The 24,189-nt window shown below is 47.2% G+C and overlaps 2 protein-coding genes across 2 annotated transcripts in view; one reads left to right on the top strand and one right to left on the bottom strand.

Moving 5' to 3' along the window:
* Positions 1-277: 277 nt before the first annotated feature.
* LOC127929542 (testis-specific H1 histone-like) lies at positions 278-23,204 on the top strand. The gene is made up of 6 exons (XM_052517421.1): positions 278-390; positions 524-553; positions 21,512-21,656; positions 21,753-21,848; positions 22,324-22,923; positions 23,056-23,204. Exons 1-6 carry the CDS (start codon positions 278-280, stop codon positions 23,122-23,124), a joined length of 1,053 nt encoding a protein of 350 aa, XP_052373381.1. The 3' UTR covers positions 23,125-23,204.
* Positions 22,936-24,189, bottom strand: part of LOC127929543 (microfibril-associated glycoprotein 4-like) — a 20,473-nt gene continuing 19,219 nt past the window's right edge. The window contains exon 6 of the mRNA XM_052517422.1: positions 22,936-23,627. Within this exon, the coding sequence (XP_052373382.1) occupies positions 23,377-23,627 (251 nt within the window). The 3' untranslated portion in view covers positions 22,936-23,376. The remainder of the gene's footprint in view (positions 23,628-24,189) is intronic.

Here is a 24,189-nt window from a genome sequence, read left to right as displayed (position 1 = left end):
TTTCCCAGACCTGGTAGGATACTATACTACAGAGGAGCTGTTTCCAGACCTGGTAGGAGGATACTATACTACAGAGGAGCTGTTTCCAGACCTGGTAGGATGCTATACTACAGAGAGGAGCTGTTTGAACCTGGTAGGATACTATACTCAGAGGGGCTGTTTCCAGACCTGGTAAGGATGCTATACTACAGAGGGAGCTGTTTCCAACCTGGTAGGACTTCCTCCTGCTATCCTGCTCTATAAGGATATCAGCCAGCTCCATCATAACTCCAGCACCATGGCTCAGGCTGCATCTCAGATCAGAAGAAGCGATTGTGGACACCTCTGTTTGAAGACAAAGAAGCTTAAGAAGAGGAAGATCAGACAAGCCCAGCGGCAACTGAAAAAAAGGTACAGGAGAAGGAGAGGAGAGGATAGAGAGAGGAAGAGGAGGAGAGGGAGGAGGGAGGGGAAGGAGGAGAATGGGTTAAGCTCAGTGTCTCCAGTGCTCTCATTCCTTTGTCCTGGTTCCTTTCCTCCACAGAGCTCGGCAGCTTCACACCACACCGTGTGGGTGGGCTCTTAGTGGGGAGTGGGACAGGCACGGGGGAGAAACGCGGGGGATGAGGAGAGGCACAAGGGAGGATAAGGAGAGCTAGGGAGGAGGAAGGGAGGAGGAGGAGGGACCTGAGGGAGAAACCTGGGAGGGAGGAGGAACCTGGGAGGAAGGAGGGGAGGCCCTAGGGGGAGGAGGAGAGGAGAGCTGGGGAGGAGGAGAACTGGGGGAGGAGAAGAGACAGAGGGAGGAGGAGAGACACAGGGGAGGAGAAGAGACAGGGGAGGAGGAGGACACCTAGGGGGAGGAGGAGAAGAGAGGAAGGGAGAACCTGAGGGAGGGAGGAGGAGAGGAGGGAAGGAGGAAACCACTAGAGGAGGAGGAAGGAGCACAGGGGAAGGAGAGGCTGGGGGGAGGAGGAGAGGCCTGGGGGAGGGAGGAGGACCTGGGGGAGGAGGGGGCTCTGAGGAAGGAGGAGGAGACAGAGGAGGAGGAAGGAGACACAGGGGAGGAGGAGAGACACAGGGGAGGAGGAGAGAGACAGGGGAGGAGGAGAGAGAGGAGGAAGGGAGGGGAGGACAGGGGAGGAGGAGGAACCTGAGGGAGGAGGGAGACACAGGGGAGGAGGAGAGGCACAGGGGAGGAGGAGAGGCCCACAGGGGAGGAGGAGGAGACACAGGGGAGGGAGGAGAGACACAGGGGAGGAGGAGAGACAGGAGGTGGGGTGGACCTGGGGAGGAGAGGCACAGGGAGGAGGAGACAGGGGGAGGAGAGACACTGGGGAGGAGGAGAGACACAGGGGAGGAGGAGGAGAGACACAGGGGAGGAGGGGGAGAGACACGGGGAGGAGGAGAGAGACAGGGGAGGAGGAGGAGCAGGGGAGGAGGAGAGACACAGGGGGGAGGAGGAGGCACAGGGGAGGAGGAGAGGCACAGGGGTGGAGGAGACACAGAGGGGAGGAGGAGAGACACAGGGGAGGAGGAGAGACACAGGGGAGGAGGAGAGACACGGGGGTAGAGAGACATAGGCCATTAGGACAGAGTTAGCAGGTGAAGAAAGACATGGGACAGTAGAGGGGACTGTGGTCTTTCAGCCTCCTCAGCCTCTTTCATCTTCTCTCAGCCCTCGCTGTTGCCCGTGTGGCATTGTGCTGCTTGTTTCCCGTGGTATCAGCCTGAGGAACCTCACTGTTTATCAAAAGGTTTAGCGTGGTGCTGTGCTGTGTTGTAGTGTGTGGATGGACTGCAGTGATGCTGGTTAGTAATACAGTAGCGCAGGCATGTCTGCAGCCTGCAGGCTAACTAACAGGAGAGAGAGTTGAACAGGGCTGGTGGATACGGCACAAGACATAGTGTCTTCTTTAACTCCAGGGTGTTCCATGTCTGTGTTCTTCTAACTCCAGGGTGTTCCACGTCTGTGTTCTTCTAACTCCAGGGTGTTCCACGTCTGTGTTCTTCTAACTCCAGGGTGTTTCCATGTCTGTGTTCTTCTAACTCCAGGGTGTTCCACGCCTGTGTTCTTCTAACTCCAGGGTGTTCCATGTCTGTGTTCTTCTAACTCCAGGGTGTTCCATGTCTGTCTTCTTCTAACTCCAGGGTGTTCCATGTCTGTGTTCTTCTAACTCCAGGGTGTTCCATGTCTGTGTTCTTCTAACTCCAGGGTGTTCCACGTCTGTGTTCTTCTAACTCCAGGTGTTCCATGTCTGTGTTCTTCTAACTCCAGGGTGTTCCACGTCTGTGTTCTTCTAACTCCAGGGTGTTCCATGTCTGTGTTCTTCTAACTCCAGGTGTTCCACGTCTGTGTTCTTCTAACTCCAGGGTGTTCCATGTCTGTGTTCTTCTAACTCCAGGGTGTTCCATGTCTGTCTTCTTCTAACTCCAGGGTGTTCCATGTCTGTCTTCTTTCTAACTCAGGGTGTTCCATGTCTGTGGAATGTCTTCTATTGTTGTTACAGTTCAGATACTGGTCAGATGTACTCTTCTTCTGGTCATGGTCCTATAGGATTGTTCAGGTGTACGGGTCTCTACTCAGTTCTCTGGTGGACTACCATCAGTAATGGTTTTCTACCATCAGTAATGGGTCTCTACCATCAGTACGGGTCATATTGGTTCTTACAGTTCACCATCAGATACCATCAGTAATGGGTCTCTACCATCAGTACCTCTACCATCAGTAATACTACCATCAGTAATGGGTCACTACCATCAGGGGTCTCTACCATCAGTAATGGGTCTCTACCATCAGTAATGGGTCTCTACCATCAGTAATGGGTCTCTACCATCAGTAATGGGTCACTACCATCAGTATGGGTCTCTACCATCAGTAATGGGTCTCTACCATCAGTAACCATCAATACGGGTCTCTACCATCAATAATGGGTCTCTACCATCGGTAATGGGTCTCTACCATCAGTAATGGGTCTCTACCATCAGTAATGGTTCTCTACCATCAACAGTAATGGGTCTCATCAATAATGGGTCTCTACCATCAGTAATGGGTCTCTACCATCAGTAATGGGTCTCTACCATCAGTAACTACCATCAATAATGGGTACCATCAGTACCACCATCAGTAATGGCTCTTCTACCATCAATAATGTCTCTACCATCAGTAATGGGTAATGGGTCTCTACCATCAGTAATGGGTCTCTACCATCAGTAATGGGTCTCTACCATCAGTAATGGGTCTCTACCATCAGTAATGGGTCTCTACCATCAGTAATGGGTCTCTACCATCAGTAATGGGTCTCTACCATCAGTAATGGGTCTCTACCATCAATAATGGGTCTCTACCATCAGTAATGGGTCTCTACCATCAGTAATGGGTCTCTACCATCAGTAATGGGTCTCTACCATCAGTAATGGGTCTCTACCATCAGTAATGGGTCTCTACCATCAGTAATGGGTCTCTACCATCAGTAATGGGTCTCTACCATCAGTAATGGGTCTCTACCATCAGTAATGGGTCTCTACCATCAGTAATGGGTCTCTACCATCAGTAATGGGTCTCTACCATCAGTAATGGGTCTCTACCATCAGTAATGGGTCTCTACCATCAGTAATGGGTCTCTACCATCAGTAATGGGTCTCTACCATCAGTAATGGGTCTCTACCATCAGTAATGGGTCTCTACCATCAGTAATGGGTCTCTACCATCAGTAATGGGTCTCTACCATCAGTAATGGGTCTCTACCATCAGTAATGGGTCTCTACCATCAGTAATGGGTCTCTACCATCAATAATGGGTCTCTACCATCAGTAATGGGTCTCTACCATCAGTAATGGGTCTCTACCATCAGTAATGGGTCTCTACCATCAGTAATGGGTCTCTACCATCAGTAATGGGTCTCTACCATCAGTAATGGGTCTCTACCATCAGTAATGGGTCTCTACCATCAGTAATGGGTCTCTACCATCAGTAATGGGTCTCTACCATCAGTAATGGGTCTCTACCATCAGTAATGGGTCTCTACCATCAGTAATGGGTCTCTACCATCAGTAATGGGTCTCTACCATCAGTAATGGGTCTCTACCATCAGTAATGGGTCTCTACCATCAGTAATGGGTCTCTACCATCAGTAATGGGTCTCTACCATCAGTAATGGGTCTCTACCATCAGTAATGGGTCTCTACCATCAGTAATGGGTCTCTACCATCAATAATGGGTCTCTACCATCAGTAATGGGTCTCTACCATCAGTAATGGGTCTCTACCATCAGTAATGGGTCTCTACCATCAGTAATGGGTCTCTACCATCAGTAATGGGTCTCTACCATCAGTAATGGGTCTCTACCATCAGTAATGGGTCTCTACCATCAGTAATGGGTCTCTACCATCAGTAATGGGTCTCTACCATCAGTAATGGGTCTCTACCATCAGTAATGGGTCTCTACCATCAGTAATGGGTCTCTACCATCAGTAATGGGTCTCTACCATCAGTAATGGGTCTCTACCATCAATAATGGGTCTCTACCATCAGTAATGGGTCTTACCATCAGTAATGGGTCTCTACCATCAATAATGGGTCTTACCATCAGTAATGGGTCTACCATCAGTAATGGGTCTCTACCATCAGTAATGGGTCACTACCATCAGTAATGGGTCTCTACCATCAGTAATGGGTCTCTACCATCAGTAATGGGTCTCTACCATCAGTAATGGGTCTCTACCATCAGTAATGGGTCTCTACCATCAGTAATGGGTCTCTACCATCAGTAATGGGTCTCTACCATCAGTAATGGGTCTCTACCATCAGTAATGGGTCACTACCATCAGTAATGGGTCTCTACCATCAGTAATGGGTCTCTACCATCAGTAATGGGTCTCTACCATCAGTAATGGGTCTCTACCATCAGTAATGGGTCTCTACCATCAGTAATGGGTCTCTACCATCAGTAATGGGTCTCTACCATCAGTAATGGGTCTCTACCATCAGTAATGGGTCTCTACCATCAGTAATGGGTCTCTACCATCAATAATGGGTCTCTACCATCAGTAATGGGTCTCTACCATCAGTAATGGGTCTCTACCATCAGTAATGGGTCTCTACCATCAGTAATGGGTCTCTACCATCAGTAATGGGTCTCTACCATCAGTAATGGGTCTCTACCATCAGTAATGGGTCTCTACCATCAGTAATGGGTCTCTACCATCAGTAATGGGTCTCTACCATCAGTAATGGGTCTCTACCATCAGTAATGGGTCACTACCATCAGTAATGGGTCTCTACCATCAGTAATGGGTCTCTACCATCAGTAATGGGTCTCTACCATCAGTAATGGGTCTCTACCATCAGTAATGGGTCTCTACCATCAGTAATGGGTCTCTACCATCAGTAATGGGTCTCTACCATCAGTAATGGGTCTCTACCATCAGTAATGGGTCTCTACCATCAGTAATGAGTCTTCACCATCAGTAATGGGTCTCTTCCATCAGTAATGGGTCTCTACCATCAGTAATGGGTCACTACCATCAGTAATGAGTCTCTACCATCAGTAATGGGTCTCTACCATCAGTAATGGGTCACTACCATCAGTAATGAGTCTTCACCATCAGTAATGGGTCTCACCATCAGTAATGGGTCTCTACCATCAGTAATGGGTCACTACCATCAGTAATGAGTCTTCACCATCAGTAATGGGTCTCTTCCATCAGTAATGGGTCTCTACCATCAGTAATGGGTCACTACCATCAGTAATGGGTCTCTACCATCAGTAATGGGTCTCTAGCATCAGTAACTGGCTGATTGGTTTAGATATGAGTGATCGACCACTGTGGTGCTGACCGACTGTATTGGTTTAGATATGAGTGATCTGTGACTGTGGTGCTGACCGACTGTATTGGTTTAGATATGAGTGATCTGTGACTGTGGTGCTGACCGACGAAGTGCAGTATGGGAAACCTTACCCTAGAACAACCCTGTATGTAGAAGTGCAGTATGGGAAATCTTACCCTAGAACAACCCTGTATGTAGAAGTGCAGTATGGGAAATCTTACCCTAGAACAACCCTGTATGTAGAAGTGCAGTATGGGAAATCTTACCCTAGAACAACCCTGTGTGTAGAAGTGCAGTATGGGAAATCTTACCCTAGAACAACCCTGTATGTAGAAGTGCAGTATGGGAAATCTTATCCTAGAACAACCCTGTATGTAGAAGTGCAGTATGGGAAATCTTACCCTAGAACAACCCTGTGTGTAGAAGTGCAGTATGGGAAATCTTACCCTAGAACAACCCTGTATGTAGAAGTGCAGTATGGGAAATCTTATCCTAGAACAACCCTGTATGTAGAAGTGCAGTATGGGAAACCTTATCCTAGAACAACCCTGTATGTAGAAGTGCAGTATGGGAAATCTTACCCTAGAACAACCCTGTATGTAGAAGTGCAGTATGGGAAATCTTACCCTAGAACAACCCTGTGTGTAGAAGTGCAGTATGGGAAATATTATCCTAGAACAACCCTGTATGTAGAAGTGCAGTATGGGAATTCTTACCCTAGAACAACCCTGTGTGTAGAAGTGCAGTATGGGAATTCTTACCCTAGAACAACCCTGTGTGTAGAAGTGCAGTATGGGAATTCTTACCCTAGAACAACCCTGTGTGTAGAAGTGCAGTATGGGAAACCTTATCCTAGAACAACCCTGTATGTAGAAGTGCAGTATGGGAAATCTTATCCTAGAACAACCCTGTATGTAGAAGTGCAGTATGGGAAATCTTACCCTAGAACAACCCTGTATGTAGAAGTGCAGTATGGGAAATCTTACCCTAGAACAACCCTGTATGTAGAAGTGCAGTATGGGAAATCTTACCCTAGAACAACCCTGTGTGTAGAAGTGCAGTATGGGAAATCTTACCCTAGAACAACCCTGTATGTAGAAGTGCAGTATGGGAAATCTTATCCTAGAACAACCCTGTATGTAGAAGTGCAGTATGGGAAATCTTACCCTAGAACAACCCTGTGTGTAGAAGTGCAGTATGGGAAATCTTACCCTAGAACAACCCTGTATGTAGAAGTGCAGTATGGGAAATCTTATCCTAGAACAACCCTGTATGTAGAAGTGCAGTATGGGAAACCTTATCCTAGAACAACCCTGTATGTAGAAGTGCAGTATGGGAAATCTTACCCTAGAACAACCCTGTATGTAGAAGTGCACAGTATAGGAAATCTTACCTAGAACAGCCCTGTGTGTAGAAGTGCAGTATGGGAAATATTATCCTAGAACATTCCTGTATGTAGAGGTGCAGTATAGAATTCTTACCCTAGAACAACCCTGTGTGTAGAAAGTGCAGTATGGGAATTCTTACCCTAGAACAACCCTGTGTGTAGAAATGCAGTATGGGAATTCTTACCCTAGAACAACCCTGTGTGTAGAAGTGCAGTATAGAAACCTTATCCTAGAACAACCTGTATGTAGAAGTGCAGTATGGAAATCTTATCCTAGAACAACCCTGTATGTAGAAGTGCAGTATGGGAAATCTTACCTAGAACAACCCTGTATGTAGAAGTGCAGTATGGGAAATCTTACCTAGAACAACCCTGTATGTAGAAGTGCAATTGTGTCATGTGGAAGGACAGAGGGCCCCCTCTTCACTCCTCTGTTCTGACTCTATGTCTCAGTGAGACAAGGGACAGATGTACCCCCTCTTCACACCTCTGTTCTGACTCTCTGTCTCCAGTGAGACAAAGGGACAGAATGCCCCTCTTCACTCCTCTGTTCTGACTCTCTCAGTGAGACAAAGGGACAGGAATACCCTCTTCACTCTACTCTGTTCTGACTCTCTGTCTCCAGTGAGACAAAGGGACAGAATACCCCCTCTTCACTCCTCTGTTCTGACTCTCTGTCTCAGTGAGACAAAGGGACAGAGATACCCCCTCTTCACTCTGTTCTGACTCTCTGTCTCAGTGAGACAAAGGGACAGAGATGCCCCCTCTTCACTCCTCTGTTCTGACTCTCTGTCTCAGTGAGACAAAGGGACAGAAGATACCCCCTCTTCACTCCTCTGTTCTGACTCTCTGTCTCAGTGAGACAAGGGACAGAATACCCCCTCTTCCTCTGTTCTGACTCTGTCTCAGTGAGACAAAGGGACAGGATGCCCCCTCTTCACTCCTCTGTTCTGACTCTCTGTCTCAGTGAGACAAAGGGACAGAAGATACCCCTCTTCACTCCTCTGTTCTGACTCTCTGTCTCAGTGAGACAAAGGGACAGAGATACCCCCTCTTCACATCTCTGTTCTGACTCTCTGTCTCCAGTGAGACAAAGGGACCCCCTCTTCACTCTGTTCACTGACACTCTGTCTCCAGTGAGACAAAGGGACAGATGCCCCTCTTCACACCTCTGTTCTGACTCTATGTCTCAGTGAGACAAAGGACAGAGATGCCCCCTCTTCACTCCTCTGTTCTGAGAGTGGGACAAAGGGACAGAGATGCCCCCTCTTCACTCCTCTGTTCTGACTCTCTGTCTCAGTGGGACAAAGGGACAGAGATCCCCCTCTTCACTCCTCTGTTCTGACACTCTGTCTCAGTGGGACAAAGGGACAGAGATACCCCTCTTCACTCCTCTGTTCTGACTCTATGTCTCAGTGAGACAAAGGGACAGAGATACCCCCTCTTCACTCCTCTGTTCTGACACTCTGTCTCAGTGGGACAAAGGGACAGAGATGTCCCCTCTTCACTCCTCTGTTCTGACTCTATGTCTCAGTGAGACAAAGGACAGAGATTCTCTCTGTTCTCTCTATGTCTCAGTGAGACAAAGGACAGAGATGCACCCCTCTTCACACCTCTGTTCTGACTCTCTGTCTCAGTGAGACAAGGGACAGAGATACCCTCTTCACTCCTCTGTTCTGACTCTCTGTCTCAGTGAGACAAAGGGACAGAGATGCCCCCTCTTCACTCCTCTGTTCTGACTCTCTGTCTCCAGTGAGACAAAGGGACAGAGATGTCCCCTCTTCACTCCTCTGTTCTGACACTCTGTCTCAGTGAGACAAAGGGACAGAGATGCCCCCTCTTCACTCCTCTGTTCTGACACTCTGTCTCAGTGAGACAAAGGGACAGAGATGTCCCCTCTTCACTCCTCTGTTCTGACTCTCTGTCTCAGTGAGACAAAGGGACAGGAATGCCCCCTCTTCACTCTGTTCTGACTCTCTGTCTCCAGTGAGACAAAGGGACAGATGCCCCCTCTTCACTCTGTTCTGACTCTCTGTCTCAGTGAGACAAAGGGACAGAGATACCCTCTTCACTCCTCTGTTCTGACTCTCTGTCTCAGTGAGACAAAGGGACAGAGATGCCCCCTCTTCACTCTGTTCTGACTCTCTGTCTCCAGTGAGACAAAGGACAGAGATGCCCCCCTCTTCACTCTGTTCTGACTCTCTGTCTCAGTGAGACAAAGGACAGAGATGCCCCCCTCTTCACTCCTCTGTTCTGACACTCTCTGTCTCAGTGAGACAAAGGGACAGAGCCCCCTCTTCACTCTGTTCTGACTCTCTGTCTCAGTCAAAGGGACAGAATGCCCCCTCTTCCTCTGTTCTGACTCTCTGTCTCAGTGAGACAAAGGACAGAGATACCCCCTCTTCACTCCTCTGTTCTGACTCTCTGTCTCAGTGAGACAAAGGGACAGAGATACCAGACAACCATGTAAGTTCTCTGTGCTCCCCAACGAGCCAAGCTCCCTGCCTTGGCCAGCGGGTGTCCCATGATCGTTGGGTTGCTACAGCTGCCCACGCTGCAGAGCCGTCTGACCAAATCACTGTTTTAGTAGTTCGTCATACTTTCAAGACTTACTACTATCAATCGAGTAGAGCTTCCTCACAAACGCTACCCCTCTCCCGTCTCGTTTCCTCGCTGCGTTGTTTAGGCTACATTCCTCTCTCATGCCTTCTGTGTGTGGTGCTGGGAAGAATAGGTGCAATGGTGCAATGGCCATTGTAGTGAATTACCACTTTTCTGCATTTAAACATAAATATGGGTTGTATTTACAATGGTGTTTGTTCTTCACTGGTTGCCCTTTTGTTGTGGCAACAGGTCACAAATCTTGCTGCTGTGATTCCACACTGTGGTATTTCACCCAATAGAGAGTTCATGGGAGTTTATCAAAATTGGATTTGTTTCAGATTCTTTGTGGATCTGTGTAATCTGAGAAATATGTCTCTAATATGGTCATACATTAGGCAGGAGGTTAGGAAGTGCAGCTCAGTTTCCATCTCATTTTGTGGGCAGTGAGCACATAGCCTGTCTCTCTTGAGAGCCATGTCTGCCCAAGGCGGCCTTTCTCAATAGCAAGGCTATGCTCACTGAGTCTGTACATAGTCAAAGCTTTCCTTAAGTTTGGGTCAGTCACAGTCACAGTGTTTAGTCAGGTGTCAGGTATTCTACCACTGTGTACTCTGTTGGGTCAGTGTGGTACTGTGTACTCTGTTTAGGGCAAATAGGATTCTAGTTTGCTCTGTTTTTTGTTAATTCTTTCCAATGTGTAAATCATATCTTTTTGTTTTTCTCATGATTTGGTTGGGTCTAATTGTGCTGCTGTCCTGGAACTCTGTGGGGTGTGTTTGGGAACAGAGCCCCAGGACCCAGCTGCTGAGGGGACTCTTCTCCAGGTTCATCTCTCTGTAGGTGATGGCTTTGTTATGGAAGGTTTGGGAATCGCTTGCTTTTAGGTGGTTGTAGGAATTTCACGTCTCTTTTTTGGATTGTGATAATTAGCGGGTATCAGACTAATTCTGCTCGGCATTATTTGGTGTTCTCGTTTTGTACCGGAGGACATTTTATGAGAATTCTGCATGCAGAGTCTCAATTTGAAATGTTTGTCCCATTTTGTGAATTCTTGCTTGGTGGCCCGGACCCCCAGGCCTCACAACCATAAGGGCAATAAGGCTTTATAACTGATTCAAGTATTTTTAGTCAGATCTAATTGATATGTTTAATTTTATGTTCCTTTTGATGGCATAGAAATCCTTCTTGTCTCTCAGATTCACAACTTTCTAGGAACTTACCTGTGGTGCTGATGTTTAGGCCAAGAGTATGTGCCATCGTTTTTGTGTGTTCTAGGGCAACGTGTCTAGATGGGTTGTATTTGTGGTCTCTCTCTCTCTCTCCTCTCTCTCTCTCTCTCTCTCTCTCTCTCTCTCTCTCTCTCTCTCTCTCTCTCTCTCTCTCTCTCTCTCTCTCTCTCTCTCTGTCTCTGTCTCTGTCTCTCTCTCTCTGTCTCTCTCAATTCAATTCAAGGGCTTTATTGGTATGGGAAACATGTGTTAACATTGCCAAAGCAAGCAGAGATAGATAATATACAAAAGTGAAATAAACAATAAAAATTAACAGTAAACATTACACATACAGAAGTTTCAAAACAATAAAGACATTACAAATGTCATATTATATATACAGTGTTTCAATAATGTACAAATGGTATTTCTCTCTTTCTCCTTCAAGTCTCACCTGTCGTCCCTTCAGAATGTACAGTTCCTCTTCATTACTGATCTATACTACAGTCCCTTCATCTCTCTACTGAGATACAATACTGTATCAGCCCACCTGATTAAGTAGATAACCAGTCCCTCTTTCTGACCAGTAGAGAGAGGTTTGGAGGTTGGACCATGCAGGACACTCTCTCTCTCTCTAAAACAGAAGGACTGAGTGGAGGAAGATACGCTCTTAACACTATGACTGTCATGAGATTATAGAACGGAACCCATCAGAGGAAATGAGTGGAAGAGGAGGAGGAAGGAGAGAGAGGAGGGGAGGAAGGAGAGAGGAGGGCGATGAGAGGAAAGGTGGACAGGAGGGGGGAGGAGGAGAGGAGGAGGAGGAGGAGGGAGAGGAGGAGAGGGGGGAGGAAGGAGGAGAGGGAGGGGAGGAAGGAGAGTGGAGGGGAGGAAGGAGAGAGGAGGGAGGAGGAGGAGAGGGGAAGGAGGGAGAGAGGAAGGGAGGGAGGAAGGAGAGGAGGAGGGAGAGGGAGGGGGAGGGAGAGGAGAGAGAGGAGGGGAGGAAAGAAGGAGAGAGAGGAGGAGAGGAGGTGAGAGACGGAGAGGGAGGGGAGGGAAAGGAGTGAGGTGAGGGCGGAGAGAGGAGGGGAGGAAGATACGCTCTTAACACTATGACTGTCATGAATTATAGAACGGAACCCATCAGAGAAATGAGTGGAAGGAGGGAGGAAGGAGAGAGGAGAGAGGAGGGAGAGAGGAGGCGAGAGGAGAGGAGAGGGAGGAAGGCGGGGACGGAGAGAGGAGGGAGAAGGGGAGAGGAGGCGATGAGAGAGAAAAAGTGGACAGGAGGAGGAGGGAGAGAAGGAGGAGAGGAGGGAGAGGAGAGGAGAGAGAAGAGCGAGGACGGAGAAGGAGGGGAGGGGAGGAGAGAGGAGGAGGAGCGAGGAGAGAGGACAGGAGGAGGAAAGGAGAGAGAGGAGAGCGATGAGAGAAGGAGTGGACAGGAGGAGAGGAGAGGAGAGGAGGAGAGGATGGAGAGGAGAGGGAAGGCGAGACGGAGAGAGGAGGGGGAAAGAGGAGAGGAGGGCGTGAGAGGAAAGGGTGGAGGGGAGGAAGGAGGAGAGAGAGGGCGATGAGGAAGGAGTGGACAGGAGGGAGGGAGAGGAGAGAGGAGGAGAGGGAGAGAGGAGGCGAGGACGGAGAGAGGAGGGGAGGAAGGGGAGAGAGAGGAGGGCGAGGAGAGGAAAGGAGTGGACAGGAGGGAGGAAGGAGAGAGGAGGGCGATGAGAGGAAAGGAGTGGACAGGAGGAGAGGAGAGGAGAGAGGAGGAGAGGAGAGGAGAGAGGAGAGGAGAGAGGAGGGGACGGAGAGAGGAGGGGAGGAAGGGAGAGAGAGGAGGGCGAGGAGAGGAAAGGAGTGGACAGGAGGGAGGAAGGAGAGAGGAGGGCGATGAGAGGAAGGAGTGGACAGGAGGAGAGGAGAGGAGAGAGGAGGGAGGATGGAGAGGAGAGAGGAGGCGAGGACGGAGAGAGGAGGAGAGGAGAGGAGGGCGATGAGAGGAAAGGAGTGGAGGGAGGAAGGAGAGAGGAGGGCGATGAGAGGAAAGGAGTGGACAGGAGGGGAGGAGAGGAGAGAGGAGGAGAGGAGGAGAGGAGAGAGAGAGAGGAGGCGAGGAAGGGGAGAGAGAGGAGGGAGAGGAAAGGAGTGGAGGGGAGGAAGGAGAGTTGAGGGTGATGAGAGGAAAGGAGTGGACAGGAGGGGAGGAGAGGAGAGAGGAGGAGAGGAAGAGGAAAGGAGTGGACAGGAGGGGAGGAGAGGAGAGGAGAGAGGTGATGAGAGGAAAGGAGTGGACAGGAGGGGAGGAGAGGAGAGAGAGAGGAGAGGAAGAGGAAAGGAGTGGACAGGAGGGGAGGAGAGGAGAGAGGAGGGTGATGAGAGGAAAGGAGGGGAGGAAGGAGAGATGAGGGTGATGAGGGGAAAGGAGTGGAGAGGAGGGGAGAGAGGAGAGGAGAGATGAGGTGATGAGAGGAAAGGAGTGGAGAGGAGGGAGGAAGGAGGAGAGGAGGGTGATGAGAGGACAGGAGTGGACAGTAGGGAGGAGAGGAGAGAGGAGGGTGATGAGAGGAAAGGAGTGGACAGTAGGGGAGGAGAGGAGAGAGGAGGAGAGGAAGAGGAAAGGAGTGGACAGTAGGGGAGGAGAGGAGAGAGGAGGGCGATGAGAGGAAAGGAGGGAGGAGAGGGAGAGATAAGGGCGAGGAGAGGAAAGGAGTGGACAGGAGGGGAGAGGAGAGATGAGGGTGATGAGGGGAAAGGAGTGGACAGGAGGGGAGAGAGAGGAGGAGAGGAAGACGAGCAGCCCCAACCTCACTGCTCCAGCACAACTCTCCACCATGCAGTGGAGACGAGGCTCTGTGATTGGTGCAGGGCCTGGTGGGGGGTAGAGAGGTATTCCACGCCCACGCACAGTAACACAGGGAGGGAGGGAGAGGAGAAGAGGAAAGAGGGGGACAGAAGTGAGCTAGAGAGAGAGAGAGAGAGAGAGAGAGAGAGAGAAGAAGAGAGAAAGAGAGAGAGAGAGGAGAGAGAGAGAGAGAGAGAGAGAGAGAGAGAGAGAGAGAGAGAGAGAGAGAGAGAGAGTGGGAAAGAGGAGGACAGAAGAGAGAAATGAGCTAGAGAAAGAGAGCGATAGAGGAGTGTGCGGTAAACAAGGTGCTGATATTTTAGGGGAAACTGAATGTGAAGTCTTTAATCCTGCTGCAGGGTTTTCTCTTTACTGCATCAACACAGAGAGAATAGAACTAACTAGGACAGCTTCAGCATTTACATAGAGGGGGTTCATTATGATTACACTGTGTCACTATCAAACACACTGAGGGTTCTGGAGTCTTCTTAATGGGTTGATTACACACGGTATCACATGTTCTGAGGGTTCTGGAGTCTTCATAGTGAGTTCTGAGGGTTCTGGAGTCTTCATAATGGGTTGATTACACACTGTGTCACATGTTCTGAGGGTTCTGGAGTCTTCATAATGGGTTGATTACACACTGTGTCACATGTTCTGAGGGTTCTGGAGTCGTCATAATGGGTTGATTACACACGGTATCACATGTTCTGAGGGTTCTGGAGTCTTCATAATGGGTTGATTACACACTGTGTCACATGTTCTGAGGTTCTGGAGTCTTTATAATGGGTTGGTTTTACACTGTCACATGTTCTGAGGGTCCTGGAGTCTTCATAATGGGTTGGTTACACACCGTGTCACATGTTCTCAGGGTCCTGGAGTCATCATATGGTGGGTTAGTTACATCGTGTCACATGTTCTCAGGGTTCTGGAGTCGTCATAATGGGTTGATTACACACTGTGTCACATGTTCTGAGGGGTCCTGGAGTCTTCATAATGGGTTGATTACACACTGTGTCACATGTTCTGAGGTTCTGGATCGTCATAATTGGGTTAGTTACACATCGTGTCACATGTTCTCAGGGTTCTGGAGTCGTCATAATGGGTTGATTACACACTGTGTCACATGTTCTGAGGTTCTGGAGTCTTCATAATGGGTTGATTACACTGTGTCACATGTTCTGAGGGTTCTGGAGTCGTCATAATGGGTTGATTACACACTGTCACATGTTCTGAGGGTTCTGGAGTCTTCATAATGGGTTGGTTACACACTGTCACATGTTCTGAGGGTTCTGCCAGATCTTCAGTTTCTTGGTAATTTCTCATGGAATAGCCTTCATTTCTCAGAACAAGAACAGACTGAGTTTCTGAAGAAAGTACTTTCTGGCCATTTGAGCCTGTAATCAAACCCACAAATGTTGATGCTCCAGATACTCAACTAGTCTAAAGATGGCCAGGTTTGTGCTTATTTAATCAGGACAGCAGTTTTCAACTGTGCTAACATATTTGCAAAGAGGTTTTTCTAATGATCAATTAGCCTTTTAAAATGATCAACTTGGATTAGCTAACACAACGTGCCATTTGAACACAGGAGTGATGGTTGCTGATAATGGGCCTCTGTACACCTATGTAGATATTCCATTAAAAATCAGCCGTTTCCACCTACAATAGTAATTTACAACATTAACAATGTCTACACTGTATTTCTGATCAATTTGATGTTATTTTAATGGACAAAATGTTTCATTTTGTTTAAAAAACAAAAAAGGACATTTCTAGGTGACCCCAAACTTTTGAACGGTAGTGTACTTGGAGCTCTAATTTGTCTGCACCCAATCAGCATCGTTCACACCCTCTTATTAAGCCTTAGCCCCACCCAATCAGCATCGTTCACCCTCTTACTAAGCCTTAGCCCCACCCAATCAGCATCGTTCACACCCTCTTAATAAGCCTTAGCCCCACCCAATCAGCATCGTTCACACCCTCTTACTAAGCCTTAGCCCACCCAATCAGCATCGTTTCACACCCTCTTATTAAGCCTTAGCCCCACCCATCTCTTTAAGGATTCACAGAGTGAGTAGTGTAGTAAACAACCAAAGATTTCAAGACTAAAAAGTTTTTCCTTGGGTGTCTGAGCTGTGTGCTAGTCGTTTAAACAGACAGCTTGGTGCTTTCAACATATCAATACCTCTCACAAATACATGTAGTGATGAAGTCAATCTCTCCCTCCACTTTCAGCCAGGAGAGATTGACATGCATCTTATTGTTTGTTCTCTGTGTGTATCAAGGACCAGCCGTGCTGCCATGTTTTTGAGCGAATTGCAATTTTCTAAGTCCCTCTTTGTGTAACCTGACCACACGACTGAACAGTAGTTCAGGTGAGACAAAACTAGAGCCTGTAGGACCTGCCTTGTTGATAGTGTTGTTAAGAAGGTAGAAACTAGAGCCTGTAGGACCTGCCTTGTTGATAGTGTTGTTAAGAAGGTAGAAACTAGAGCCTGTAGGACCTGCCTTGTTGATAGTGTTAAGAAGGTAGAAACTAGGGCCTGTAGGACCTGCCTTGTTGATAGTGTTGTTAAGAAGGTAGAAACTAGAGCCTGTAGGACCTGCCTTGTTGATAGTGTTGTTAAGAAGGTAGAAACTAGAGCCTGTAGGACCTGCCTTGTTGATAGTGTTGTTAAGAAGGTAGAAACTAGGGCCTGTAGGACCTGCCTTGTTGATAGTGTTGCTAAGAAGGTAGAAACTAGAGCCTGTAGGACCTGCCTTGTTGATAGTGTTGTTAAGAAAGGTAGAAACTAGAGCCTGTAGGACCTGCCTTGTTGATAGTGTTGTTAAGAAGGTAGAACTAGAGCCTGTAGGACCTGCCTTGTTGATAGTGTTGTTAAGAAGGTAGAAACTAGGGCCTGTAGGACCTGCCTTGATAGTGTTGTTAAGAAGGTAGAAACTAGGGCCTGTAGGACCTGCCTTGTTGATAGTGTTGTTAAGAAGGTAGAAACTAGAGCCTGTAGGACCTGCCTTGTTGATAGTGTTGTTAAGAAGGTAGAAACTAGGGCCTGTAGGACCTGCCTTGTTGATAGTGTTGTTAAGAAGGTAGAAACTAGAGCCTGTAGGACCTGCCTTGTTGATAGTGTTGTTAAGAAGGTAGAAACTAGAGCCTGTAGGACCTGCCTTGTTGATAGTGTTGTTAAGAAGGTAGAAACTAGGGCCTGTAGGACCTGCCTTGTTGATAGTGTTGCTAAGAAGGTAGAAACTAGAGCCTGTAGGACCTGCCTTGTTGATAGTGTTGTTAAGAAGGTAGAAACTAGAGCCTGTAGGACCTGCCTTGTTGATAGTGTTGTTAAGAAGGTAGAAACTAGAGCCTGTAGGACCTGCCTTGTTGATAGTGTTGTTAAGAAGGTAGAAACTAGGGCCTGTAGGACCTGCCTTGTTGATAGTGTTGTTAAGAAGGTAGAAACTAGAGCCTGTAGGACCTGCCTTGTTGATAGTGTTGTTAAGAAGGTAGAAACTAGAGCCTGTAGGACCTGCCTTGTTGATAGTGTTGTTAAGAAGGTAGAAACTAGGGCCTGTAGGACCTGCCTTGTTGATAGTGTTGTTAAGAAAGGTAGAAACTAGAGCCTGTAGGACCTGCCTTGTTGATAGTGTTGTTAAAAGGTAGAAACTAGAGCCTGTAGGACCTGCCTTGTTGATAGTGTTGTTAAGAAAGGTAGAAACTAGGGCCTGTAGGACCTGCCTTGTTGATAGTGTTGTTAGAAGGTAGAAACTAGAGCCTGTAGGACCTGCCTTGTTGATAGTGTTGTTAAGAAAGGTAGAAACTAGGGCCTGTAGGACCTGCCTTGTTGATAGTGTTAAGAAGGTAGAAACTAGAGCCTGTAGGACCTGCCTTGTTGATAGTGTTGTTAAGAAGGTAGAAACTAGGGCCTGTAGGGCGTGCCTTGTTGATAGTGTTGTTAAGAAGGTAGAAACTAGAGCCTGTAGGACCTGCCTTGTTGATAGTGTTGTTAAGAAGGTATAAACTAGGGCCTGTAGGACCTGCCTTGTTGATAGTGTTGTTAAGAAGGTAGAAACTAGGGCCTGTAGGACCTGCCTTGTTGATAGTATTGTTAAGAAGGTAGAAACTAGAGCCTGTAGGACCTGCCTTGTTGATAGTGTTGTTAAGAAGGTAGAAACTAGAGCCTGTAGGACCTGCCTTGTTGATAGTGTTGTTAAAAAGGCAGAGGAGCACTTTATTACAGACTTCTGCAGTCATTTTAGTCGCTGCAGTTAGCTGACCTGTATAGTGTTGAGTTATCCGCATACATAGACACAATGGCTTTACTCAAAGCCAGTAGCATGTAAGCGGCCTAGACAGCTGCCCTGGGGAATTCCTGATTCTACCTGAATAATGTCAGAGAGGCTTCCATTAAAGAACACCCTCTGTGTTCTGTTAGGCAGGTAACTCTTTATCCACAATTTAGCAGGGTTTAAAGCCATAACACATACGTTTTTCCTGCAGCAGACTATGATCGATAATGGGAGAAGCTGCACTGAAGTCTAACAAAACAGACCCCACAATCTATTTATCATCAATTTATCTCAGCCAATCATCAGTCATTTGTGTAAGTGATGTGCATGTTGAGTGTCCTTCCCAATAAGCGTGTTGAAAGTCTGTTGTCAATTGTGACCCATTTCAGGAAACTAGGCGTGTGTCGCAAGTCACAACTTCACAGGAGAGCCATTTAATAAAAATGTGTTTTAATCAAAATGCGTTTTTGGTCAGAAATACCTTCTGGAACATGTGAACATTCATGTGCCTTAATAACAACCATCTATGCCGCCTGTAAATACAAATACAATTGATAAATTACGAGCCTTATTGGTTAAGCCACAGAAAAGGGCAGCAATCTTCCAACTAGCCGTGATTGGCTGAGATAATGAGTGGGCTGGACATGCCGAGAGAGGATTTCAGATTGGTCTGCCATATGGAGGGCTTCTGTCTATTTGAGCTGGTCAGTCTGTTGGTAATACTGTCGAACGTGGCTTTTTTATGAAATGTATCGTGTAGTGGAGCTGCATAAGTGTTGCTCTCCACTTTCTGGAGGATCAAGTTTTGAAATCAGTGTAATTACATTTACATTTACATTTAAGTCATTTAGCAGACGCTCTTATCCAGAAGCGACTTACAAATTAGTGCATACACCTTATGACATCAGTGGAACAGCCACTTACAATAGTGCATCTAAATCTTTTAGGGGGGTGAGAAGGATTACTTACCCTATCCTAGGTATTCCTTGAAGAGGTGGGGTTTCAGGTGTCTCCGGAAGGTGGTGATTGACTCCGCTGTCCTGGCGTCGTGAGGAGTTTGTTCCACCATTGGGGGCCAGAGCAGCGAACAGTTTTGACTGGGCTGAGCGGGAACTGTACTTCCTCAGTGGTAGGGAGGCGAGCAGGCCAGAGGTGGATGAACGCAGTGCCCTTGTTTGGGTGTAGGGCCTGATCAGAGCCTGGAGGTACTGAGGTGCCGTTCCCCTCACAGCTCCGTAGGCAAGCACCATGGTCTTGTAGCGGATGCGAGCTTCAACTGGAAGCCAGTGGAGAGAGCGGAGGAGCGGGGTGACGTGAAGAGAACTTGGAAGGTTGAACACCAGACGGGCTGCGGCGTTCTGGATGAGTTGTAGGGTTTAATGGCACAGGCAGGGAGCCCAGCCAACAGCGAGTTGCAGTAATCAAGACGGGAGATGACAAGTGCCTGGATTAGGACCTGCGCCGCTTCCTGTGTGAGGCAGGGTCGTACTCTGCGGATGTTGTAGAGCATGAACCTACAGGAACGGGACACCGCCTTGATGTTAGTTGAGAACGTCAGGGTGTTGTCCAGGATCACGCCAAGGTTCTTAGCGCTCTGGGAGGAGGACACAATGGAGTTGTCAGCCGTGATGGCGAGATCATGGAGCGGGCAGTCCTTCCCGGGAGGAAGAGGAGCTCCGTCTTGCTGAGGTTCAGCTTGAGGTGGTGATCCGTCATCCACACTGATATGTCTGCCAGACATGCAGAGATGCGATTCGCCACCTGGTCATCAGAAGGGGAAAGGAAGATTAATTGTGTGTCGTCTGCATAGCAATGATAGGAGAGACCATGTGAGGTTATGACAGAGCCAAGTGACTTGGTGTATAGCGAGAATAAGAGGGGCCTAGAACAGAGCCCTGGGGACACCAGTGGTGAGAGCGCGTGGTGAGGAGACAGATTCTCGCCACGCCACCTGGTAGGAGCGACCTGTCAGGTAGGACGCAATCCAAGCGTGGGCCGCGCCGGGAGATGCCCAACTCGGAGAGGGGTGGAGAGGAGGATCTGATGGTTCACAGTATCGAAGGCAGCCGATAGGTCTAGAAGGATGAGAGCAGAGGAGAGAGTTAGCTTTAGCAGTGCGGAGCGCCTCCGTGATACAGAGAAGAGCAGTCTCAGTTGAATGACTAGTCTTGAAACCTGACTGATTTGGATCAAGAAGGTCATTCTGAGAGATAGCGGTAGAGCTGGCCAAGGACGGCACGCTCAAGAGTTTTGGAGAGAAAAGAGAGAAGGGATACTGGTCTGTAGTTGTTGACATCGGAGGGATCGAGTGTAGGTTTTTTCTTTTCTGGCGTGCAACTCTCGCTCTCTTGAAGACAGGGAGGGACGTAGCCAGCGGTCAGGGATGAGTTGATGAGCGAGGTGAGGTAAGGATGATAGCTAAAGAGATGGAGAAAACACCATCTCCGGATTACATCTTCAAACTAAGGGCAGCAGTGGTAATGGCATCCCTGACAGGGAGATGCGTTCATCATACATGATGATGTATACGGGTAAGATAGTCTAGCATTAGCTAGCTACATTTTCAGATATTACACGTTTCTAAATTTGACAGAAAGTGGTTTATTTTCAAGTTAAAGTGTACTGTTAGCTAGCTAGCTAACGTTAGCTGACTGGCTCACTAGCTAACGTTAGCTGTTAGCTAGCTAGCTAACGTTATCCAGAGGTAAACAAATCATCAGCCAGAGCGTCAAGTGGGCGCTCTGACCGTTATATAAAATATCCCCATAGTCTAGAAAGGCATACATGTAGCTAATACTAGCCTCCTTCTGGCTTCAAAAGAAAAACAGGCCTTATTCCCGAAAATAAAATCCCAACTTCAGCTTCAATTTTTTTGAAAGTTGTTGAATATACTATTTAAAAGAGAGGCCATCATCAATTAAAATTCCAAGATATTTATATGAGGTTACAACCTCAATCTCCTTGCCCTGACAGGTAGTATCCAAGATATTTATATGAGGTTACAACCTCAATCTCCTTGCCCTGACAGGTAGTAATAGGTTTGTATGTGACACATGTAGAAGTAGATGACAATGCATCAAACAGTGAGACCAAAACAAAGATCTACACACATACAAGAGGCATTTCTCACTCAATTGACCTGATGTTGTGATGTGTATTTCTTTAAGCCACTCAATAGGTCTACCCTCATTATTGGAATCACTTCACCGTCTGACCCACAAACTCAATGCAACATGGTTGGCTGAAGTCATTACACACATGTAACTATTCTAAAGTCATATAAACTGATGCTATTTCAATATGGAGCTTAAAGTGATGTGTTTTTTAGCATGGCAACAAAGACCGTTGGTTCTAAACATTGCACAATAAAACTGCGGGAGAATTCATCATTTTGCAGGTACAGTATCTGTCTTTATTTCAAGTGTTGGTGATCATAACAGACAGTGTGTTAGGGTAAGAGACAGACAGTGTGTTAGGGTAAGAGACAGACAGTGTGTTAGGGTAAGAGACAGACAGTGTGTTAAGGTAAGAGACAGACAGTGTGTTAGGGTAAGAGACAGACAGTGTGTTAGGGTAAGAGACAGACAGTGTGTTAAGGTAAGAGACAGACAGTGTGTTAAGGTAAGAGACAGACAGTGTGTTAGGGTAAGAGACAGACAGTGTGTTAGGGTAAGAGACAGACAGTGTGTTAGGGTAAGAGACAGACAGTGTGTTAGGGTAAGAGACAGACAGTGTGTTAGGGTAAGAGACAGACAGTGTGTTAGGGTAAGAGACAGACAGTGTGTTAAGGTAAGAGACAGTGTTAAGGTAAGAGACAGACAGTGTGTTAAGGTAAGAGACAGACAGTGTGTTAGGGTAAGAGACAGACAGTGTGTTAGGGTAAGAGACAGACAGTGTGTTAAGGTAAGAGACAGACAGTGTGTTAGGTAAGAGACAGACAGTGTGTTAAGGTAAGAGACAGACAGTGTGTTAAGGTAAGAGACAGACAGTGTGTTAGGTAAGAGACAGACAGTGTGTTAAAGAGGTAAGAGACAGACAGTGTGTTAAGGTAAGAGACAGACAGTGTGTTAGGGTAAGAGACAGACAGTGTGTTAGGGTAAGAGACAGACAGTGTGTTAGGGTAAGAGACAGACAGTGTGTTAGGGTAAGAGACAGACAGTGTGTTAAGGTAAGAGACAGACAGTGTGTTAAGGTAAGAGACAGACAGTGTGTTAGGGTAAGAGACAGACAGTGTGTTAAGGTAAGAGACAGACAGTGTGTTAGGGTAAGAGACAGACAGTGTGTTAGGGTAAGAGACAGACAGTGTGTTAAACTAAGGGACAGGCAGTGTGTTAAGGTAAGAGACAGACAGTGTGTTAGGGTAAGAGACAGACAGTGTGTTAGGGTAAGAGACAGACAGTGTGTTAGGGTAAGAGACAGACAGTGTGTTAGGGTAAGAGACAGACAGTGTGTTAAGGTAAGAGACAGACAGTGTGTTAGGGTAAGAGACAGACAGTGTGTTAGGGTAAGAGACAGACAGTGTGTTAGGGTAAGAGACAGACAGTGTGTTAGGGTAAGAGACAGACAGTGTGTTAAGGTAAGAGACAGACAGTGTGTTAGGGTAAGAGACAGACAGTGTGTTAAGGTAAGAGACAGACAGTGTGTTAAGGTAAGAGACAGACAGTGTGTTAGGGTAAGAGACAGACAGTGTGTTAGGGTAAGAGACAGACAGTGTGTTAAGGTAAGAGACAGACAGTGTGTTAGGGTAAGAGACAGACAGTGTGTTAGGGTAAGAGACAGACAGTGTGTTAGGGTAAGAGACAGGGTAAGAGACAGACAGTGTGTTAGGGTAAGAGACAGACAGTGTGTTAGGGTAAGAGACAGACAGTGTGTTAGGGTAAGAGACAGACAGTGTGTTAGGGTAAGAGACAGACAGTGTGTTAAGGTAAGAGACAGACAGTGTGTTAAGGTAAGAGACAGACAGTGTGTTAAGGTAAGAGACAGAGATAGTTAAATGATGGGTCAGAGTCATATAATCCCCACTGCAGTCAGGGTTCTGTTGCTATGGCAACACTGCACTTCAGAGTAGATCTGAGATCTTCTGTATCCTGCTGCACCTTCTAATCTCTGAAGACCCAAACACAAACCCTACTTAAAAAAGAACCCCCCCCCCTCTCCCTTATAAATGGAATATGTACATGTGCTGGAAATGTTTGTATGGCAATAATTGTTATTGAAAAATCAGATTTTACAATTGTGTTAGAAATTATTGAGGGGCTGGTCTGATCTTCATGGTGATGGCTTTCAGGGAGTATGTATAGCCTTTCCATGAATTCCAGTTGATGCCAATACCAAAGGTAGACTCGCCCCATGCATATATCCCATTGGGGTTAGTAGCATGGCAGTTGGTGTACCAAAATCCTCCGTAGTACACCTGGGCACAGTTGGCGGCGTTAAGGTCCTGGTCTTTATCTAACGTTGTAAATTTGTGACCATTGTGAAAACCCAGAGAATCTCCTGAGGAAACAGAGGAGATAAATAAGGACTCTAGGTAACTTCATGATAATACTTCCACCAGCTTTAGGTATGAACTAGTGATGCACCGATATCACATGTCTGGCCGATACCAATATCCAATATGTTCCTTGCCCCAAAAAACCCTGATACCGATGCAGATAACTGATATAAAACATGTTTACAGCCTTTGAAGCATTCAGTTAAATAGTTAACACACACACACATGGACGCAGCTGTCTAAGGCCCTGCATCTCAGTGCAAGAGGCGTCACTACAGTCCCTGGTTCGAATCCAGGCTGTATCACATCCGGCCGTGATTGAGAGTCCCGTAGGGCGGAGCACAATTGTCCCAGCATCGTCCGGGTTTGGCCGGGGAAGGCCGTCATTGTAAATAAGAATTTGTTCTTAACGGACTTGCCTAGTTAAATAAAGGTCACACACAAACACCACACTGACCAAAAAGTTATTTTGTTGGCATTTACGTATGTCCCCATTACCAGAAAAACATCATCACAACCTATTTCTTTCACTTACTTGCTGTGCTGTTTCATTGTTCAGTCGTT

Source organism: Oncorhynchus keta, unplaced genomic scaffold (genome assembly GCF_023373465.1).
Source record: "Oncorhynchus keta strain PuntledgeMale-10-30-2019 unplaced genomic scaffold, Oket_V2 Un_scaffold_7810_pilon_pilon, whole genome shotgun sequence".
In the NCBI taxonomy this organism is placed as follows: domain Eukaryota; kingdom Metazoa; phylum Chordata; class Actinopteri; order Salmoniformes; family Salmonidae; genus Oncorhynchus; species Oncorhynchus keta.
This window is presented reverse-complemented; position numbering and strand designations above follow the sequence as displayed.

Excerpts from the sequence above, each read along its gene's own strand:
- LOC127929542 (XM_052517421.1), top strand. The coding sequence starts at position 278 with ATGGCTCAGGCTGCATCTCAGATCAGAAGAAGCGATTGTGGACACCTC. Across the intron at positions 21,657-21,752 it reads GAGACAGACAGTGTGTTAAG|GTAAGAGACAGACAGTGTGT; the intron begins GTAAGAGACAGA and ends CAGTGTGTTAAG. Across the intron at positions 21,849-22,323 it reads GAGACAGACAGTGTGTTAGG|GTAAGAGACAGACAGTGTGT; the intron begins GTAAGAGACAGA and ends CAGTGTGTTAAG.